Below are 20,340 nucleotides of genomic sequence, written 5' to 3' on the forward strand. Positions count from 1 at the left end.
GTTAGGCTCCCCTGTACAAGCACAGATAGGCCACAGCTGACTTGACAGGCTTCCCCTAAATGGTGTCTATGACGCCCAATCCATTAAGGAGCAACGCTGGCTCCGATGATAATGTATCGATCGTTTGTGATGGATGGCCGGCGTGTGGTTATAAAAGTGAAGTTCTTTGCCAAGCTTGTAGCAACGACACCAACTGCAGACAAGGTCACCATGCTATCTCTCGCTGTGCTTTACCTCCTCGCTGCCAGATGGACACATGCGCTACCTCTCTATCCTGACTCCAACCTGGAGACACAGTCAGGTCAGATCAAATTGTCATTTTTAAAAACGTAAATGCCGTGACATGTGTTTTCTCGATGACGTCTACATCTTAACGCTACTTCCTGCCTTTATAAGCTATGTTAAATGAATACACCACTGTTAAAGTATACTGTTGAGGTTTTTATTTTTAATGCAAAAAAACACAACAGTCTTCTTTTTTAAATAAAAAGAGGAACATTATATAAAAAAACCTATTGCACTCTTGTTTTCACTGGAAAACTTGCTATTTTAATAACGGTGTGTTCACTTTCGAACTTCCTTTTTTGTTTGTTTTCAGTTGAATTGTACATGTAAATATTATCTTTCATTTGATTACACATGAATTATTGTGCTCTCTTTTGTTACAGTATACCCAGATGGAATACTTATTTTGATAACTTACATTTTCTTTTCCAGTTATATGTTTCGTTTTATAAATTGCGCTCTTGTTTTCAGTTGAATTAGCAAATCTTTATTTCAAAAGAGGTGTGCGCACAATACTGAAAAAACAAATCTAGCTGCCGTCAGGCTGAACCTGCCATGTGCAAATTTAGTCGGTTTTATATTATTTCATGAATCAATAAAATTGATGGGTCCAAACATGGATATAAATATTTTTTTCAAACTATTGACCAATCAAAATGTTGAAAATGTTTGGTTCTCTTTGCTGATGCAACGTTAATGGCCCATCGAACATGCTGTTTTCCTTCCTGCCCAACGAATTATGCTATGATATGAATGTGATCCTGCACAGATTTCCTTCAGAAGCTGGTTTCAGAAGACTCCTCTTACAATACAGAAGGGGAACAGAGGGAGGTGAATAATATGTATCCTCTACCGATGCAACACGATGGGCAAAGACAATCCTGGACCAAAGGTAGTTGAACGTATATTCCTTTGCACCATTTCAATTGCAGACATCAGCAGTTGAGGCATTGAAGCATTAATTTGGAATCTTTCATTTTTGGTGAAAGGGCCTGGGGATTCAGCACAGCAGGATAACTATGCAAACATGGTAAATCTGAAACAATGTGTGTAAATGTTAAAAAAGCAAAACGTGAAAAAAAACACTCTCTGTATGTGTCTCTGTTTTTATATGCAAAGATTGAGGGTCTTAAGGCAGTGGTTCTTAAGATGGCTGCAGCTGACAAGCTTCGCTCTCAAGCCTTTGTCAGGTCAGAGCAAGGCTTGCCCAAAACCAATAAAAGAGGTGAGCCAAAACTACACGACAAAGCATATATTTTTACACAAACAGTTCATTGTTGGATGCATCACATGTGACATTAATTAGGGTTCCATTTTATTTAGGTGTAGTCTTTTATGGGAAAGGGAAACATATTTGGTAACTTGAGTCAAAATGTGGTGGCCTAGTGGTAAGAACATCTGCTTCTGGGGTTTGCTGCTCAAACCTTCAACATATCCCTTAAGTCGGTAATTAGCATTATTATGTATTCTGATTATATTAAATATTACATTATAACTGCTCTTAAAAACAGATGTGCAAGAGAAAAAACAAAGGCGGATTCGGAATCAGCACAAAAATTGATTTTAATAAGTTTACTTGTATCTCTGTTTGAAAAAAAAATATATAACGAGCGTTTGACTCTTGATGTCGCACACTCGGTGGCCCTGAAAAAGGTTGAAAGGTTTCGCAATTTGGATGCAAACTGTTTGTTTCCCTCTCGCATTCTTTATTCTCTCCCCAACTTGGACAACTGCCATGTTCTACTCACAACACTTCAACAAGTTTGTTTTTCCACCTTCTTCCTTTCCTTCAGCCACCCATCAGTTTTCTTCCGCTTATCTGAGGTCAAGTCACGGAGCGCCTGCCTAAGCAGGAAGAGAAAACTCTTGGTCAAATATTTAAGAGCCATGACTGATGCAATAAATGACAATGAGCTGACTTAGCAGTGTGATCGGCAGATGTTAATCTCCATGCAATTTTTCCTTTCTTCTTTCTGCAACAAAGCATTACAATTTAATTTTTTTTAACAAAAAATGGAATCTAAGTATTTTCACTCAATATTGTCTAAAAAAAAACATCCAGACTTTTCATCTTGAGTCGAAAGTGTCGCAAGTCTCTTGTAGACTTAGGAAGTGGTGTAGTTATACAAAACCTCTCAAACCGTTGAAGTCTCTAAGAGAGTTAAAAGATTTATACAATACAATACGATAACAACAACTGCCTCATCTCGAATAGTCTGATTGAGTACTTTCACTTGTAAATCTGTTCAATACATATCAACAATATCATGTCCTGTCAAAATCCCCAGTTGGACAAAATTCTTTAGCTACATTTTCTGGTTCCAATTGTCTTGACTAATTCCATGTGGCTTTAACAGCGTGTTTCTGGAAATACTGCGTGACCAATTAGACACCAGCGGCGACAGCACTACAAGACACCTTTCACCACTGAAAGAAGAAAATCTATTTTTTAAAGTTGTAAAATTGTCTTTTTTTGTGTGACTGAATAAACTATTAGACAAGTGGCGTGTGTATTATTTGGGATATTTCTACTGCGGCTGCAGCTATTCAATATTTTTTTTTAGAATTGTTACATATACCGATAATCACATCGATTTAATCAGATAACAATTTATTTTATGTTGCCCACTTGGGGTTGCCATCCATACATTCCACAGTATAATATCTGTGAATTTGTGTGCGTGTGGCTTTAAGAGGTGCTACCGCGCAGGACGAATGACATTGGAGTCAACGAAAAAAAGTGTTAAGTTAGCTGTCATGAGCGCAGGTTAGCGGCTGGCTGTGAACTGGTTTTCCGTTAATCAGTCTGTTTGTTAAATGCCGGTGAATACAGTTGTAGCCATAGATATAGAATACAATTCGTGTATGAAAGCGTTATGTATCTTTTGTTACAATTGGTTCAATAAAACGAGGCTTGATTGTTGTTCAGTTGTTGTATTTTTTATCGTAAAACAATACAAAATAACAAAAATGTATTCATATATAGTAATCGTGAACCAAGTTGTTTTGCAATACTCTTTAATGCAAAATAAAATGTTATAAGACTACTGTCCAACACAGCTGGTACAGGCTGCAGCACGCCTGCCACCTTCGAATGGATATTTGCTTAATCGATGAGATAATCGCTAGGATAATTGTTTCTATAAATATTTGATAGTGACGGCCCTCCCTGGACTTGGTGTCCTTTGCACACTCTTTCATCTCTGCTTGCCTTCATCACGCCACCATATTTATACATTGAGTGGTGCATGAGTCTACAACAAATGTCAGTGTTAAAAAATGATCACTGCAAAGACATTTTTTGTGGCATCTTCCATTCCAAAACTTAATTGAACATGAATGCAGTAAGCTCAACACATTTTGCTCATCAAGACTCTGGACTCCAGCCAGACCAGTTGACTCCAACTTTCGTGAGAATTGAAAGGGTGAAACTGACAAGTACAAAAACAAATATTGTGTAATAAAGTAATATAAAATAATGACTTGGAAAAACTCATTCTAACAGTCAAATTCACTACGTTTCAAATGGTTGTGTATTTACTGACAAAAAAAATCTTTGAACCTATACCGTTCTAGTTTACATGGCAAGAATAGTGACACAAAACATACACTAGAGGGCAGTGTAATGCAGCAGATGAACAACAAGGCATCAGCCCCATACCTGATTCAAATGATGAGGATTGTTCAGATCATTTGAATCTCTTTATGCTAAGTAAACAGACTTTAACTTGTAGTACTCACCATTTCAAGCTTCCCGGTCTATGCTCATGCGTGGTCCCTTTACTTAGCCAAGCTTACAATCGCCAGAGGACGTCGGCACCATGTAATGCCTTGAGGTCGTCCGCCTTTCGAACCTCTCAAGCCTGATGGCAGCTGGCGATTTCGGCATCATGAATAATGCCACGACACCTGGAGGGTATTCCGTCCCGCACATACAGCACTTCTCTGCCCAACTGGTTGGGCCCACAATCTTTGCCAAGGGTGGTGTGTGGGTCCCATCAGGTACCAGTACATGTAAAGGTTGTACCTTAATACAACGGTCATCACTCCCGACACCGTCTTTCAGCTTCAAGGGGCTGGCAGATGTTTCAGCACCTTATGGACTCTGTTCGACCTGACATGACTGATATTGTTTGTCTAATGACTCTAATCAGATCACATCCTGGTGGGCAGCACAGATGCAACAGACTACCTGACACACCTATGGCTGCTGTTTGAGTGACTCTGCGAGCATGGCCACATCATCAACCCAGCCAAGTGTTAGTTTGGTTTGTCACCAGTTATTTTCCTTTGAGACCATGTCACGTCACAGAGAGCCATGCCCCCTTCGCAACGGGGTCGACGCAGTTACCAGTTTTCATCGCCTCTCTACTGTGAAGTGCCTGCAGGAGTTCTTGGGCATTGTCAACTTTTACAACCGGTTCCCGTGTCATATTCTACCTCTGCTGAGGTGGCCTAGGCGTTCATGGCGTTCTCCTCTCTCCTCAATGGAATTTTTGGTGGGAAGTGCTATCATATAAACAAAGGACAGAGGACCTACGAAGCAAATAAAATGAGCCCCAACTTAGCATTGCTCTGAAAGGAGACAGCGCACTTTTACAGAACCAAATGAGTAAAGTTACAAATAATCACAGACTATAACCAGGCAGTCTAAGTAAGAATAAATGATCTTCCCAGCATAAGCAGATTGATTACTTGTTTCACCCCCAAATTCTACATAAAGTGAAACAGCCTCATGGAAAAAGTAAAAGAAAAAATAGAAAAAGACCTGAGAGCTTCACAATAGGCATACAATATAAGATTTAAGATAACAAACACCTTTGTTAGTTTTATTAGTGTGAAAGTGGCACATTTCCATCATGTCAATCGTGTTTGTACATTGTAAGATAGACAAGAGTAGTTAAGTTTCTGCTTAAAAAAAGAACAGTTTTGAAAGGTTCTTCTGTTACTAACAATCATTAAAAATATACTGTATGTATGTACACTATAAACACAAACCTTGTAAATTAAATATACAGTCAATTACACAATTTGTATCGTAAGTGACTAAAACAGTCAAAAGTAATAAAACATTGTGTGTCCTGTGATTTGAGCTCTTAAGGCAGTGGTGGTAATCCAATGGCATGTGAGCCATATACGGCAATTCTACCCCCCCCCCCAAAAAAAAAACATTTGGAAAAAAAAAAAAAATTCCCCATCCACATGTCAAGATGACTAATGGCTATAATATATTTTGGTACCACTCAGCACCCTGTAAAGATGATGAACATTTTATTTCCTCTTACTGGCTACTCCTAAATAAGCCTTCTCAATTTCAATTTCGGCCGGACATGTTTGTTTGAACTCCTCCCGCTCGTAGGCATTGTGCAGGTATCGCCACACCCCCGTCAACTGGGCCGGGATGTCAAAACCGCAGTACTTCTTGGAGGCAACCTGGATTAAAACAAAGAATTAACAGGTCACGCACATTAAAAGTCACAGATACTACAGTCTAGATCTGGGCGAGCAAAACAATCCTTGCGCCTCACCTGTATATTTTGTATTGTTATTATGTATAGAATTGATATGCTATGTGTGGTTGCTACTTTGCAGATTTTCTTCAATGGTGCGGGTTCTAGAATGTAATCCAGTAATAAATGAGATACTACTATGCGGTAGTTATCAAATTTTAAATTACAGCTCTTTGCAAAAGGTATTAATAGCTAGCCTGGTTATTTAATCATTAGCAATATTAATCAATAAAAAAGTGAAAGTGTATTTGTTTAATTTTTATTTGTTGTCTAATTGCCGGTGCAGATTTTTAACCTGACCTCTGTGTGATTTATTTTCCTGAAATTTTAGTGCAGTATGCATGATCATTCTTCTCACTGACTGTCTCACCCTGATGACGTGCAGTTTGGGGAGAAGGTTGCAGTCGGCTAAAGTGAGACGATCACCGTCCAGGAACTTCCTTTTGGAGACGCCGACTGTCTCACGTGAGTTGTGGTTGATTTCCTCGGGCAGGGGAGAGTTCAAGTAGTCGTCCAGACGCTTAAACTCCCGCAGCAGGTTTTTCTCTTGAACTGGAAGATCATCCATACAGGAGAGTTTTGTTCTGATCTTTTACTATCTGATAAAACTTCAAGGATGCCCAAACGGAAGCCGACTCACAGGCATTGTTTGGTGTGTTCTTGATGAAGGCGGAAAACTTTGCAAAAATGTCAGCACCCACGTCAAAGGACTCTTTATTGAGAGGGCTGAGGTGAGGATACCTGCAAAGGGACGGACATGTTTGTTTTAGCTCGCTTCACATTCATTGTTTCATACAATTATGGGACACTTTGTAATGAAAGTGAATTTCGGAAATTTCTTTTCTATTGTACTCTTTATGATGATCTATCAGTCAGATGAAGAAAAGATTAGATAGCTGCAAATTTTATATCTAAAGCTTGGAAAAGAAGACAAGATAGATTGTTTTTTATATAAATTTCTGTTTCTGGTGCCAGGTCATGCTGATTGTTTGCTGTTTTATAAGCCCATGACGCAATATTAATAAATAAAAAAGTAAATGTCAAAATGTTACGCCATATAAGCAGGTATAGTCTGGCTATATATATTATTATATATTAAACAATTTATCCTCTAACATGTAGACGCTGGCAACGTTTTGGGAGTCATCTTGAAATCATCTGTGTTTTGATTGCCCACGAGAAGTAACACCTCACCTCGTGAGTCAGAAAATATCAAACATTAGAAATGGGGCTCAAGGCCTCGTCAGGCAGAACACTCAACTAAAAATTGCACGCACACAAAAAGCTATCTGGGAAACAAATGGCCTTGAATGACTTTTTTTGCTCAGCAGATAGCACAAGGATGCATCAAGAAGCCAGCGTACTGTACCTAAAGAAAGTCAACACAAGCACATCCAATTCCAAATACTGAGATTGAAACCGAGATCTAAAAATGTGGCAGACGAGTGAAAGGCAGTGTACGCCGTCAAGTCAGAATGGAACCCCGAACCTCAGAACTGTGAGGCAACGCGCTAACCACTAGTTCAGATCTCCTCTATTAGCTCTCGTCAGACAGTGCAGGCATATGAGTAGACTACCTCGGAGGGGCCAGCGTTTGCTCGAGAAACTCTTCGATTTTGATAAAGTCTGTTTTGAGTGTGCCGTTGTAGAGCAGGAAAGGCGGGTTGGTGCCGGGGGCCAGGTCTTTCAGCTCCGCGGGTTTCCTGAATTTAAGACACCAGGATGCAGAAACAACTCATCAGTTTGTTGTGTATAAAAAAAAAATAAAAAAACCTATACTGCCAGTGGAAATAGAGTAGTCCCCCTTATTACTGGGACCTGTTATGTGTTCTGAAACCCTCTATTATCAGCATCAGGCTTCCTGATCTTGTTTTCCCACCAGTAATAACAAAGTTCACATAATGCTGGTAAATTAAAAAAGGTGTTTGTTTGGAGGCGAGACAAGCCTCTTATACATTCTGATGGTGTGAAACGTTTTTAGAGGGGAGGGGGACAACATCCCAATTCCTCTCTTAATAGAAGGTCTTTGAGGACGCTGACGGGAAGAGAAGGCACGCTTACTTCCTCATGTCAACAGTCGTCACGGTGAACTTGACTCCTTTCAGCCACAGCACCATGAACAGCCTCTGGCAGAAGGGACAGTTGCCCACGTTCTCGCCGTCATGGCCGGCCTGCCGTACAAAGCAAGAGAAATGACATCAGTTTCCTTCCTGCTTATGAACTTTCCAAGGCACGTGTAGGGTGGGGTGTTTGTTGGAAGTTGAGAGTCAGGAATTGTGTTGCAGCAGAAAAAGTGAATATACGCTCGTAATGTCACCACACGGACTATATAAAGCAGGGACTGTGGAGCAAATCTGCTTGCAAGGGGCTTCAGTCGGGCCTGGAGGATGAATTTGAGAGTGAAAAACTACTGTAGTTCCCATGCTGTTATGTGTTTTGCTAAGAGTTCTATAATTTTGGGATTCAATTTAGGTCTAGAAAATGGAGTGAAAATATTGTTTTTGTATGTTTTCTTCACAAGTTTAAATTTTAAAATGTATTGCTATTGTTTTCAGTTCCTAATAACTGGCTGTGACTGGCTGGCTGTGGCTTCAAGTTTTTGGCCTTCACATACAATTAGTAATCACCTAAAAAGCAGAGGAAAGACTGAACTAAAGCAAATTGCATTTTCCTCAAGAAATCTGAAGTAGTCATTAATGTTTTGGAAAATGACAGTTCATTAAGTTTAATACTCTGTGACGATGATTGCAACCCAAAACACTTTTCTCTTTCGCTCTTTCGCAATTGAAATGGATAGAAACGTCTTGGTAACCTGGGGCAGTATAATACAGAAAATAAAAGAAAAATATTTTCAAATTTGCGCAGTAAGCCAGAGTAACATTAGTCACTGACCGCTAATGACAAACAATATATGCCTGTTAGGATTTTATTGCCTCTCTACATGTGTTCCACCGCCGTTTGTGTTCAAATATCCAGTTAAAATTCAGGCTATTTATAAGAACAGGTAGTATGGAAAACACCAAAAACAAAAAAATCAGACAGTAACTCGAATTTGCCCAATAAATAGCCAGCATGGAGTGTTTAATATTTTTGGTACATCATTTAGCACTTTTCATAAAGGTTTTGAAAGGTTTTTATTAATATATAACTTTGTAACTCTTTCTTGTTAAATGGACTCATAAAACCTTCAAACAGAGATCATGTGAGACCTCAGCCTTAGGCACTCCAATATTTTTGAGCAGTGTCCCCACAGTGTTATAATAAATCTTCATTTATGTACACAGTAAATTTCGTTTACTCTAAAAAGACGAGAGTTAGTCTCAGTAAAAATATGAGAGTAAAATATTAAATAGTTAAGTCTGATCGCTTCATAAACCCTTTAACCCTGAACCTCGTTTTACTGCCTGTGTATGAAAGTGGGTGTGCCTGTGTCATGTTTTAAACAGCTGAGACTCTCAAGAGTCAGACACACCATAACTCGGCTTTAATGCCAAATAAAGCCAGACAACATCAGTCCCTCCCTTCCCTCTCACACGGCCAAGAAAACACATTTCACAACTCTTCGGTATTATGCAGTTTGGAGGCTTTTCGGGAATAATCTTCCAGGGATGTACCCCACCCAAACTCAGCAGTTCTGTGACCCTAAACAGGCCAGGTATAGAAAATGGATGTTTTGTTCAAAAACAAGGACCCATTTCCTTGACGACATGTGCATGGTTGGGTGGGTGTGCCTGCTTTGGGGGCCAGTCATCACACAGCACGCTTTCTGCTCACTTGGGCCGTGATAAGGCTGTGCCTGTGCTCTGATAAAAACAGAGCGACTGCTCAGCTGATACATACAAACATTGAAACATCAGGAAAGCATGCAAGGAAATCAAAAAGAGTAATCATTTTATTGATTTTTCAAGTGTTAGCATCTCCTTATTGACAGACAGAATTTTTCTAAATGAAATAAAATCTGTCAAAAACTATTTTATTTAAAAAAAAAAAAGGTTGAAATCATTGTCAAGAATGAAAATACTGACCTTAACAAATAACTCAATGCTGGGCTCCTTGTCTGATTGTTGCCGCAGTGCCATGCCGTCCTCAAAACAAAGGCTTTTATTCACGTCAAAGTCAAAACAGCCAGAAGAGTAAGTCAAAAGAGCGATAAGCGGAGCAAGCGAAGGATGTCTGGAGAGTGTGGGACACCTCACGGCTGATGGTTGTATGGTGGTTATATCACCCTCGACACACTTGACAAGTCAAGGGGAGGACCTGGAGAAGGGGCGGGGTCGACGCTCTTATAAAATCTACGAGGATGTCTTAAAATAGCCAGTTCTGTACATATTGCAAAATGCAGGATCCGATAAAGCCGTGACTCAAAACACATATTTTATTGTGGTCGACTCGCAGTCCAATGCTATGAGACGTAGGGGTGGAATGGGCTGGAATACTTTCAGCATTTAATACAAATCATATAACTGGACATGGGGAGGAGGCATCAATTTTTTTCCATCTGAAAAAATAATTGGGTTTTTAATTTTTTATTTTTACTTATTTACTTATTTATTTATTTATTTACCTCTCCCAATGTTACTGTAATGAATAATATTATAATTTTGGCTAGTATGCTCAAAAATCTCAAAACTCGGCTGAATTTTTATTCCGAAAAAGCATTTATATTATCAGTGTAAGCTAATGTAATGTTATGAACAGTTGTAAAATAGGAAAACCCAAAAAAAGGTTTAACGTTTCCAATAAAATCCGTTGCACGAAAGAGGTCAATTAAAACTTTGTTCAAATTAATATTTGAATATTACCTGTCGTAAAAGATGAAATGCAAATGGCTTTTCAGTACTTTAAAGTTAAATACTAGTGAACTGTGCTTAACAAACGTTTAAGCCATTGTAACCTTATGCATAGTTTGTACAATTAATTGACTCTTTTGTGAAGTATTAGCGCTAGGGAGCCTGCATACGACACCTTGAGTGTCACTGGATAAAGGTACAAAAGAAGCCTTTTAGGCCATGGTTTTGCCACAGAAATTATTTTTACTAAACTAAAATTATTAAGAAATCACTCAGAAAAAAAATCTTCATCAAAGTATCTACCTTTTGTAATAATTCTTTTTTTATTAGGGTTTCCCAAAATGTTATTTTAGACTGACATTCATAACGAAGTGGTGCTTGACATGCAAGTATCCCTGGCAGTTTGCTAGAGAGGGAAAATTCTTTAAAAAAAAAAGAGGTTTCAAGCCATTTATTGCCCTTCCTAGCTTTAGTTTACTGTCAAACTAAACATAACAAGAACAATTGGACATATATGTCAAACGACCACATAGCTTTGCCTTAGGAAAGGCCGCTTTGCTTCAAGTTCACAAAACGCTGTACATAGGCCAATGAGTAACACATGGAGACAGATAATCTAACACTACTCACAGGTATTTATTCTTTATCCTCTGCAAAGAAAGACTAATTATACTTCAGTTTACTGAGGAGTTGTGACTCTCTACATGGAGTTCTGTATGCCTGCATGATTCTGCTCCAAAATGTCCGAGAAGGAGCAACAAGTCATCCATTGATCTGAAGCAAAAAAAAAAAAATGCTTTGCTGTATATTATTATGAACTGCAATTTTATCAACGATGATTTGATTGGTGGGTGTTTTGAGTTATGAGAGTGGGCACTAAATTAAACTCATATCTCAAGGAACCACTGTAATCCATATCGTAAAAGTTCATAGTGGCTGATTGTGTTGGAAGAGCCTCTGAAATCAGTAAGTTTAGTGTTACTACTTTGATACAAAATGAGGAGTTTTGAAATTTACCAGATCGTAAAATGTGACTTTATGTACAGATTATTGATAGGCGCACAATAATCTGCCAATTTAATTATCCTGATTGCAATCTTGTGTAAATTATGAACCACATGTGTTATTGATTGAAACTAATTCATAAATGAGATTACTAAACAATTGAACAACAGCTGTAAAGGATTTTGGTTAATGATGTTTTTGAGCTTCATGTAATGTTTTTAAAGCTTTGGATACTTTTATTTTATCATGGCAACCAGCGTAGTTACTTAGTATATGAGCAATAAAACCCAAAATTTATTTTCTTAGACATATCCACTTTCATGTTAAGCCTTACAGTATATGATGATTTGATGCCAAACTGTTGCATGATGTGAGACGTTTCAACAGAAACCCCTTGTCATACATTTTTTCCAACATGACATAGCAATTGATAATGTCGGAACAACGGAGGATTAGAGCTAATCATTAGCATGGGTGGGCCAAAGCATTCACAACTTCTTAAAAGAAATGATTAACTGCATTTTTGATGGGTGCAAGTAACACAATAAGAAGATTGAACAAGTAGTTTTGAGAAATTAAATTCTAATCTGAGAAATGCACCAAAGCAACTGAGAAAAACTTGAATACAATAAGATAACAAAATAAAAATAAATCATAGCAAGATAGGTTTACTTAATTAAAGTTTTGTGGCATTTTTAAAAATAAAGTAACACGTGTATTTTGGGCATTTTTCAACTTAAAGTGGGTTAGCTTCGGCTAAAATAGCTGTTTTGAATCTAATGATAAAAAGGCATTATGATAGAAACTGATTATGTTTGCCTCTTTTTTTAATCTTACAACATGAGTAAATGTCATTCTGCAAAGATTGAATTGTGTGGCAATTTCCTAGCACCTCCATGGAACATGTATGTAGAGCGACACTCACTTTGGGGCTTTACTGTCAAAGGGTATCCCTTTCTAGAAATGGATTAAGTGGCATTCAAAACTCCCTTCTTCAATACGGCCTCCCTTTGCATGGAATTTGATGGACAAAAAAACCACACAAAATAAGTACAAGTGCCAACTAAATTCTGCTTTACTGCCCCACTAATGATTTGAGGAGTTTTTATCACTTCATGCGGGCGTGACGAATGATGACATATCACACAGAAAATTCCAAAGAAAACCTTAAAATTAATGATCCACTGCTGGGACTCTCAGGACGGGAGGGTTCCTGTTATCTGGATTATGCGGCTCACAGTATTCCAGGATGGCCGGACTAGCAAGGTTTGACCCTTCTTAAGAAAGATGAATGGTATGCACTTAGATATGAGGGAGTGCCACAAATATTGAATTAAATGATAAGCCTTCATTATTTTGTTCACTCTGCCGCCATAGAGGGCGTGGTTATTCACGGTTGTGACAGATGATTTTCAGCATTCAGCTGATGAAATGTATGGCGTGTCAAGTGTTTGTGCATTGCTGTGGCAATAGCAGGCTTGAGACAGAAAATCAAAACAAATGCTCAAATAGTAAACGTAAAGTGCTGATTTGGGCATCGCTGTAAGGATATTCCCCCAGTTGGAATTTCCATAGTCTTCCTGGAAACAGCAGAGAAACGGGAAATACGGGAGCTTGCCAATGACCTTTCAGTTCCTCACACTCGCTCTCTCTCATAGACAAAACGATAGGAAGGCGCTATCTGGCACACACACATATCTCTGTTGCACACACACAGCAACTGGAAGTAACATCCTGGAAAAAAATGCCTTATCTCGACAAACAGAACCTTCAATGTTGACAACAAGAGAAACTGGATTTTTACCATGAAAAAAAAAAATCCTGCAACCAAGATAAAACTAAATGATCGGTTAAATAACAAAACCAGCACCATGACAACGTGTGAAAAACAAAAGTCGATAAGAGAACATATTTGTGTAACAGCGGAGTAACAACTACATCTCTCGAAGTGAGTCAGCTGAGACAAATCCAGTTTCCAGAAAATCCTAAAGAATGGGAGAGAAAATGGTCAGAATAAAATGTGTCAACATTAGGTAGAGAGCTGTTGCTGTTTGGTAATTAGCTTAGCTTAGCTTTTTTAAACCTAGCCTCACTTAGATAAGCATCAAAAACTGCAAATAGAAAAACATTTCTGGATTGCTCCAGCTCACACAAATAAAGTTATTCGAACAACTTATACTCAAATTTTGCATAAAATGTTAAATGAAATACATGACAACATGTAAAAATACATTTGGTAACTCTACGCCGAACACAATGCAATTAAGAACCGCACATTGACCAACATGCTGCAACGGAAAATATTTCTTGAATTGTTGGCAAACTGAAAAGTAGGCACATGAAAAATATTAGCATGTACAGCATTGAATATCTAGTTCGGGTTCCTTTTGCTTGAATTACCGCAGCAATCAAGCATGGAATGGTGTAGATCAGTGTGAGGCACTGCTCGGATGTTATGAGAGCACAGGTTGCGCTGATAGTGGCCTTCAGCTCTTCTGCATTGTTGGATGTGACATAGCGCATTATCTTCTTCACAATACCTCATCGATTTTCAACGTGGTTAAGGTCAGGTGCACTGGACAGACAAGAGCAGGGATAGCGTGGTCGTTAGACCAGGTGCTACTGTGTGCAGGTGCCAAGTCCTATTGGAAAATGAAATCTGCATCTCCATGCAGAGTTTTGCAACTTCCTGGGGGATGGATGCGTTGACCTTGGACCTATGAAAACGCCAAACCATCATTGACTGTGGAGACTTTACACTCGACCACATGCAATTTGGACTCTGTGCTCTACTTTCTTCGTCCTGACTTTGATTTCCAAAAGATATGCATAACTGACTTTCATCAGAGAACATAACTCCAGACCTTTTTGTCTTTAGCCCAGACGAGACGTTTCCAACACTGTCTCTTGGTCAAGATTGACTTGACCCAAGAATTGCGACAGCTGAAACCCGAGTCTTGCATCATGTCTGTCCGTGGTGGTTCTTGAAGCTTAGTCTCGAGCTGCAGTCCGCTTTTTGTGACTCTCCCACACATTTACGAATTGGCTTTGTCTCCAGGGTGTGATTATCCCTATTGCTCGTACACTTTTTGCTGCTACATCTTTTCCTTCCTTTCGCCGCTGTATTAATGTTCTGAACACAGAGCTCTGTGAACAGCTAGCCTCTTTAGCAATGAACTTTTATGTCTTGCCCTTCTTCTGCAAGGTGTCAGTCATTTGTCTTTTGGGCAACTGTCAGGTCAGCATTTTCTCTTTCTCTCTCTCTCTCTCTCTCTCTGTGTGTGTGTGTGTGTACCATACATACTTGCAAATAAGTTCAATGTGAAATAAAGTGTTCGAAAAAACAAAATCACGTAAAAAAGACAACATGCAGTAAGAAAAAATATGTGCGTTCTGTTTCATATTTAATACATACAGCAATGACTCAATTGCCCTTACTTTAAATAATTCCCATTGTATGTATCTGCTCCATTTCCAGTTTATTTGTTTAATGGCAGTTATAATTGAGGCCTGTGAAATCTGCCTATCAACAAGTGGCCCAACACACCAGGTGACCAGGCAAATAAAACCCAACACTCTGTTAATCTATGTTTAATCTTAAAATCAAAACGTAGTCAAAAAGAATTTGTGTCTGCCTGTGCAAACTTTTCACATTTTCATTCTGAAGAATAAATTCTCAGTGAAACGTGGACTTACGGTAAAAACAATGGCGTCATTGATCCACTGATCTCTCTGCAGCGCCATTAGCAGAAAGGCAAGACGGGATTCCAACAAAAGAGAGCACAATGATAGCGCTGAAGAGGTTCGGCTGGTTTCTCTGTCTTTTTGCTCTGGGGATCAACACTGCCCATTCAGCCCCTGATTTCTCTTGTAAGTAATCTTATGGTCTTATCAGTCGTTTTACACGTAGATAGCTGAAGATGGATCTAACTTAACCGAAATATAAGATGAATCAAAGTTAACAATCCAGTTATTTTTGGGGGTGGGGGAATGGACTCATTTAAAAAAACAAACAAAAAAAACCCTATATACATTTATGATGGAATTTTTTTTTACTTGATTATTTTTTTTGTATTATGTATAATACGCACTTTTTTCTTCCTTTTATTATATAATATTTTAGGAAGGTGACAAAATGTTTCACCTTAATTTAACACACATGCATAAAGAGTGGATAAATGTTTAATCTCTAAATTATATAAAGTAGAGATGAATATGGACGTTGTCTTCTCAAAGTAACATGTTTGTACTCCTGTTTAGTATAACTCGTTATGTCTTGTATTTAATTGTATTCTGAGCATTGTTGTGATTTCTATTTGTGGAAAAGGTTGCATTGTGTTTGTGTGCTTTCCCTCTCTGGGAAGCCTAATAATAGTTCATTGTGGACTAGTGCCTGGTACACACACTCACCCGCACACAGAAACGCTCACACGCATCATCTAAGCCTTTTTCTTGGGTGGGCCACCCAAATTCGAAAATCCATAACAAAGGTGGAACGTCAAGTGCATACGCACACATATACATACAAAGACACACACACTCACGCACGCGTGAACTCTCACACACTTGTCTATTGTTGTGCATATTTACATGTGTGGTCATAGTCCAATAAATCTAATAGCTCCACCCAAGGGCAGAGGCGCCACCACCCATTTGGCTCTTGGGATTTAAAATTTTGTTTGTTTAATTAACTGTTCATGCTATAAATTCCTTTCTCATCACCGACACAAACCTTTCTACTAAAATATTTGTTTTTGATTGAAGAGAGTGTGGATGTTCTGTACTTATGCCATACAGCTGTTGCTTTCCTCCTATAGTGTATCTCCACAGTGTTCTGAAAAACCACACGGCCCATGCTTGCGAAGGAGAAACGCTCACCATCAACTGTCCTGCCAGGACGTCCGTGGCCATCTTATCAGCCTTCTATGGACGCCGCGTTCCTCAACACTATTTGTGTCCCACCCACAAGACAAATCTAACCAAGGACGCCGAGTGTTCCTCTCCGGTCGCTATCAAGGTAATTGTCGTGCCAATGAGGCACATTCACTGTTATGGGAAAATGATTGTGTGATGTATTGCTGTTGGTGATTTATTGATGCAGAAAGTGCTGTCAGAGTGTCAGGATGAGCAGTCCTGTCAAATCCCCGTCCTTGGCCCCGTGTTTGGGCATGATCCCTGCCCACTCACCAGCAAGTACCTCTTAGTGTACTACAAATGCAAACCAGGTAAGTGGAAATGAGTTGGGAGGCGCATGGCGGGTTATCTAACTTTGCTGCCCTGCCTACAATAACCAAAACTGAAATGGTTTGAAATTTACGGTCAGGGGGCACTATAAAACAGACACATGGAGAAAGTCACAGCTACTCGCTATCACTAAATTGCAGTCGTATTAATAGCTTTACACAGAGATTAAAGAATATAATCCCGAGTATTAGTATTTTGTCTGACTACATGTGTTGCGCCGCCATAGGTGTAAAAATATCTGTTGCTTAAAGGGTTATAACATTGTGACACTGATGTTTTTCATTAGGTGTCAATGGAACTTTGCATATGTGTTAGCATTAAGCTAAGTCAATTTAAAGCAATGTGAATTTGGTCGCTTCAAATCCACATCATGTTATTTTCATTCTTTTATGTATAGCTTCGGTGTCTTTTTGTGTTTTCAGTGCACCACCGCACGAGACTGGTGTGCGAGAATGAACGCATGAGGCTGGCGTGTAAGAATGATACCATCCTGGCCATCTACTCCGCCACCTTTGGACACCTGCTGCATGGAAGCCCCCTGTGTCCACAGGGAGGAGGCTCGCTAGTGGACATGGGTCAGCAACACTCAAAGTGAAACAGAGATGTGTTCATTGTGTCGTGGATGAGTCAGAGCTCATTGTTTGACTTCACTTAAAGTGAAAACCAGTGGAGTGCTGTGCCTTTAATTCATAATATCACCAGTATCACATTGCATCTGGAGTATCACTGTAAAAAACAAAATATAACACTACACATCAAAAATCAGAATCATCTTTAATCGCCAAGTATTTAAAACACACCAGGAATTTGTCTCCGGCAGGTTAAGTCACACCGGTATTACTGTAAAACTGAACTACGATAAACAAAGACTTGACATATAAGTATAGAAAATCTTTCTGTAATGTAAGTGTATTATTGTCCAGTAGAACAATTTCATCTGAGATTCTGAAGGCGTTGTTAGCACACAGAAGATGAGATCTGATTGGACAAAAACAAATCCAACATCCACATTCACATACTGGAAGCAGTACAGGCAAGAGAAATACTACAAAATGAAGAGAATACTGTTCAGAACAAAAACATCTTTCTCAAAGCAAATATTCCACTTTTAAGTTGCAAATGTAGGTCAGTGCTTCTGATCGTGTGTTGACTTCCCACCACTATACTGAAACCGCTCCAATTGTGCATTTCAGAGTGTTTGTCACCCTCCGCTCTGAGGAAGGTTTCGCGTCGATGTCACGGCCGAGCGAACTGTTCAATGTTGGCTGACACTCAAACCTTTGGGGACCCGTGTTTCCCCGGCACCAGGAAACACCTGCGAGTGTCCTACACTTGTGGTGAGAAGACAACTGTCATTTACTGCAAGCTTTTGTAACTGATACTTGACAGTCATGCTTTACCTCCACCACGCGCATGGGCGGAACATATATTATTTGGATCAATATTTTCCAACATTTTTATCACGGCACATTACAAACAGGAATTTGACATAAAGTACTATCTATCTATCTATCTAGTGCCCAGGTATCTTTTGGAAGACGTGGGTAGAGGGACAACAGATCCTTTCATGATCTCAGACTACACACACGGTGAGTGTAAACCGCAACATCACCACTATCCTACTGCATTCAAGTTTTGGGTAGCACACGTGACTTTGATTGGCGTCTGAGCCTCGACCCCTCTCGCCTGCAGGTGGATGGTACACTGGCCCCACCTACAGGCCTCAAAATGTGCTTTTAACCAACTCTCTGGAAGTGGTAGAAAAAATGTTGGGTATGTTCACTGCTTTAACACGACGTGGTGTGACCATACAGTATCTGTTCTGAGTATGCTGTTCAAGAGAAAGAAGGGACTAATATAACATCCTTGTTTTACTCTATGTAGCTTGCTCACCATGAGAGGTTTGTAACAGACAAATATTTAAGTTTTGAGTATTCAGATTTTTTGCCATATATAAAGTAGGGATACTATTTTCGTCACATGCTATATATGTCATCTGTTAACAAAAATATCCCCCAAAATGTTGGTTATTATGTTTGTTACTAACATTGCAGTTGGCATGAATGATCAGAAAATGGCCCATTCTGTCGAGGAGGTTGAGAAACAGGTGGACTCAAACAAAGCAGGGAAGCGAGGCAGGGCAAACTTAAGGGGTATTTAAGTCATAATACATAAAAGTACAAATTAACTAAGCAACAAAACACAAGGAAGTGACTAAACTGAAATTAAAGCGAGACAGGTAGGAGGCCGCAAACACTAACACGGATGTGTGACAAGGACAGCTGACAAAGGCAATGCACTGACAATAACTGGAAGAAAACAGGGAACTAAATACAAACAAATTGACGAGACAACGAGGAGCACCTGGATAAGACACAGAGGGGTGGAAGGACCTGATTGGTTAAAACTGGGGCTCGGGTAGACGGACACAGGTGGACACAATGAACATAACGAGACACACCAAACACAGGGAAAAACATGAAACTAGATACAAAACCAAAAAAAAAAAAACGCAAATACAGAACATGACACATTCATTCTAATAACACAGACTGAAACCATCAAATCAAACCTACATTCCTTTTCAGGAGCACCAGAGCGAGTCGCTCTGTATTTCGTCTCCGGGATCTGTGCTGGTCTGGTTTTCCTGCTCTGCCTGTTTGGAGTACGCTCCACACTGGTGAAGGATGTGAAGGAGCTGGTGTCAGAACTGCACGATGAGTTGAAAGCATCGAATAGACAGCACAAGGATCTCACAGAGGACCTCTGCGACCATGATGAACTCTCTCTCTCGGATGCCTCGTCGTTTCGTCGCCTCACTGATTCGTATCGCCCGGCAGAGATGCTCGCTCCCGCCACGCTCACCATGGAGATGATGTTACGGGGTTCTGAACACACTAGAGAGCTGCCCAATGGAGACATTTGGCCACATCCGGACACCAACCCTTATGCCATTCATCAGATTAAAAATTACACTTAATTTTTCTTGTAACCCTGTCATAATGTTCGGGTTATATTTGGCCCGTTTTGACATTTGAGAGCAATAAAAAAATGGTGTAAATTTCATTAGTTCAATGAGGCTGTTCTGTTCAAAAGTGGATTTTTGATTTACTATGTGCAATTTGATCAAAAGCAAATGGTGGTAATGGTTCCCACCAACTTGAAATTGTGAAACTGTACATGCCAAAACTGCACACCTACTGTACACATCATTGAAGGTCAAAAAATGGGACAGAAATACTCATATTAAATATCATTGCTTTCTGCATTACTCCATTGATAATAATAATATTAAATGATTCATTTTAGGTGTCTCTCACAACCTTATTAAAGACATGACATAATTGTTTTTTCGTGACCGCCTCAGTGACACATATTCATGTGAATCCACCCATTCATTTTTTTCTTCCACATATCCTCATTAGGGTCTCGTGTGAACTGGAGCCTCTTGCAGCTGACTTCGGGTGAGAGGTGAAATGCATTTATACAACAACAAAAAGATATTT

General features: G+C 39.3%; 3 protein-coding genes across 5 annotated transcripts; 2 read left to right on the forward strand and 1 right to left on the reverse strand.

The window, feature by feature from the left end:
- The first annotated feature begins 210 nt into the window (after positions 1–210).
- urp1 (urotensin-related peptide 1) lies at positions 211–2,674 on the forward strand. Of its 2 annotated transcripts, none has more exons than XM_088295146.1 (5): positions 211–301; positions 1,055–1,177; positions 1,275–1,315; positions 1,405–1,510; positions 2,643–2,674. In XM_088295146.1, the coding sequence occupies exons 1-5, from the start codon at positions 211–213 to the stop codon at positions 2,672–2,674; spliced, it is 393 nt and encodes a 130-aa protein (XP_088151272.1). The 2 variants fall into 2 exon arrangements, with proteins under 2 accessions (XP_088151272.1, XP_088151273.1); XM_088295147.1 differs by having other exon boundaries at positions 1,290–1,315.
- A 2,407-nt stretch (positions 2,675–5,081) lies between these two features.
- On the reverse strand, positions 5,082–9,990 carry clic2 (CLIC family member 2). The gene is made up of 6 exons (XM_088294582.1): positions 9,821–9,990; positions 7,857–7,966; positions 7,373–7,498; positions 6,436–6,536; positions 6,166–6,347; positions 5,082–5,718 (listed from the first exon to the last, which is right to left on the reverse strand). Exons 1-6 carry the CDS (start codon positions 9,872–9,874, stop codon positions 5,557–5,559), a joined length of 735 nt encoding a protein of 244 aa, XP_088150708.1. The 5' UTR covers positions 9,875–9,990; the 3' UTR covers positions 5,082–5,556.
- Positions 9,991–15,351: 5,361 nt separating this feature from the next.
- On the forward strand, positions 15,352–20,105 carry LOC148338164 (protein eva-1 homolog C). 2 transcript variants are annotated; one of them, XM_088294273.1, is made up of 8 exons: positions 15,352–15,460; positions 16,408–16,607; positions 16,692–16,815; positions 17,257–17,409; positions 18,028–18,171; positions 18,352–18,423; positions 18,527–18,607; positions 19,423–20,105. In XM_088294273.1, exons 1-8 carry the CDS (start codon positions 15,376–15,378, stop codon positions 19,812–19,814), a joined length of 1,251 nt encoding a protein of 416 aa, XP_088150399.1. In that variant the 5' UTR covers positions 15,352–15,375; the 3' UTR covers positions 19,815–20,105. The 2 variants fall into 2 exon arrangements, with proteins under 2 accessions (XP_088150399.1, XP_088150398.1); XM_088294272.1 differs by lacking the exon at positions 18,527–18,607 and having other exon boundaries at positions 15,357–15,460.
- The last annotated feature ends 235 nt before the right edge of the window (positions 20,106–20,340 follow it).

This window comes from Idiotropiscis lumnitzeri, chromosome 4 (assembly GCF_059441095.1).
Source record: "Idiotropiscis lumnitzeri isolate Australia: NSW breed Sydney's pygmy pipehorse chromosome 4, RoL_Ilum_1.0, whole genome shotgun sequence".
NCBI lineage: Eukaryota > Metazoa > Chordata > Actinopteri > Syngnathiformes > Syngnathidae > Idiotropiscis > Idiotropiscis lumnitzeri.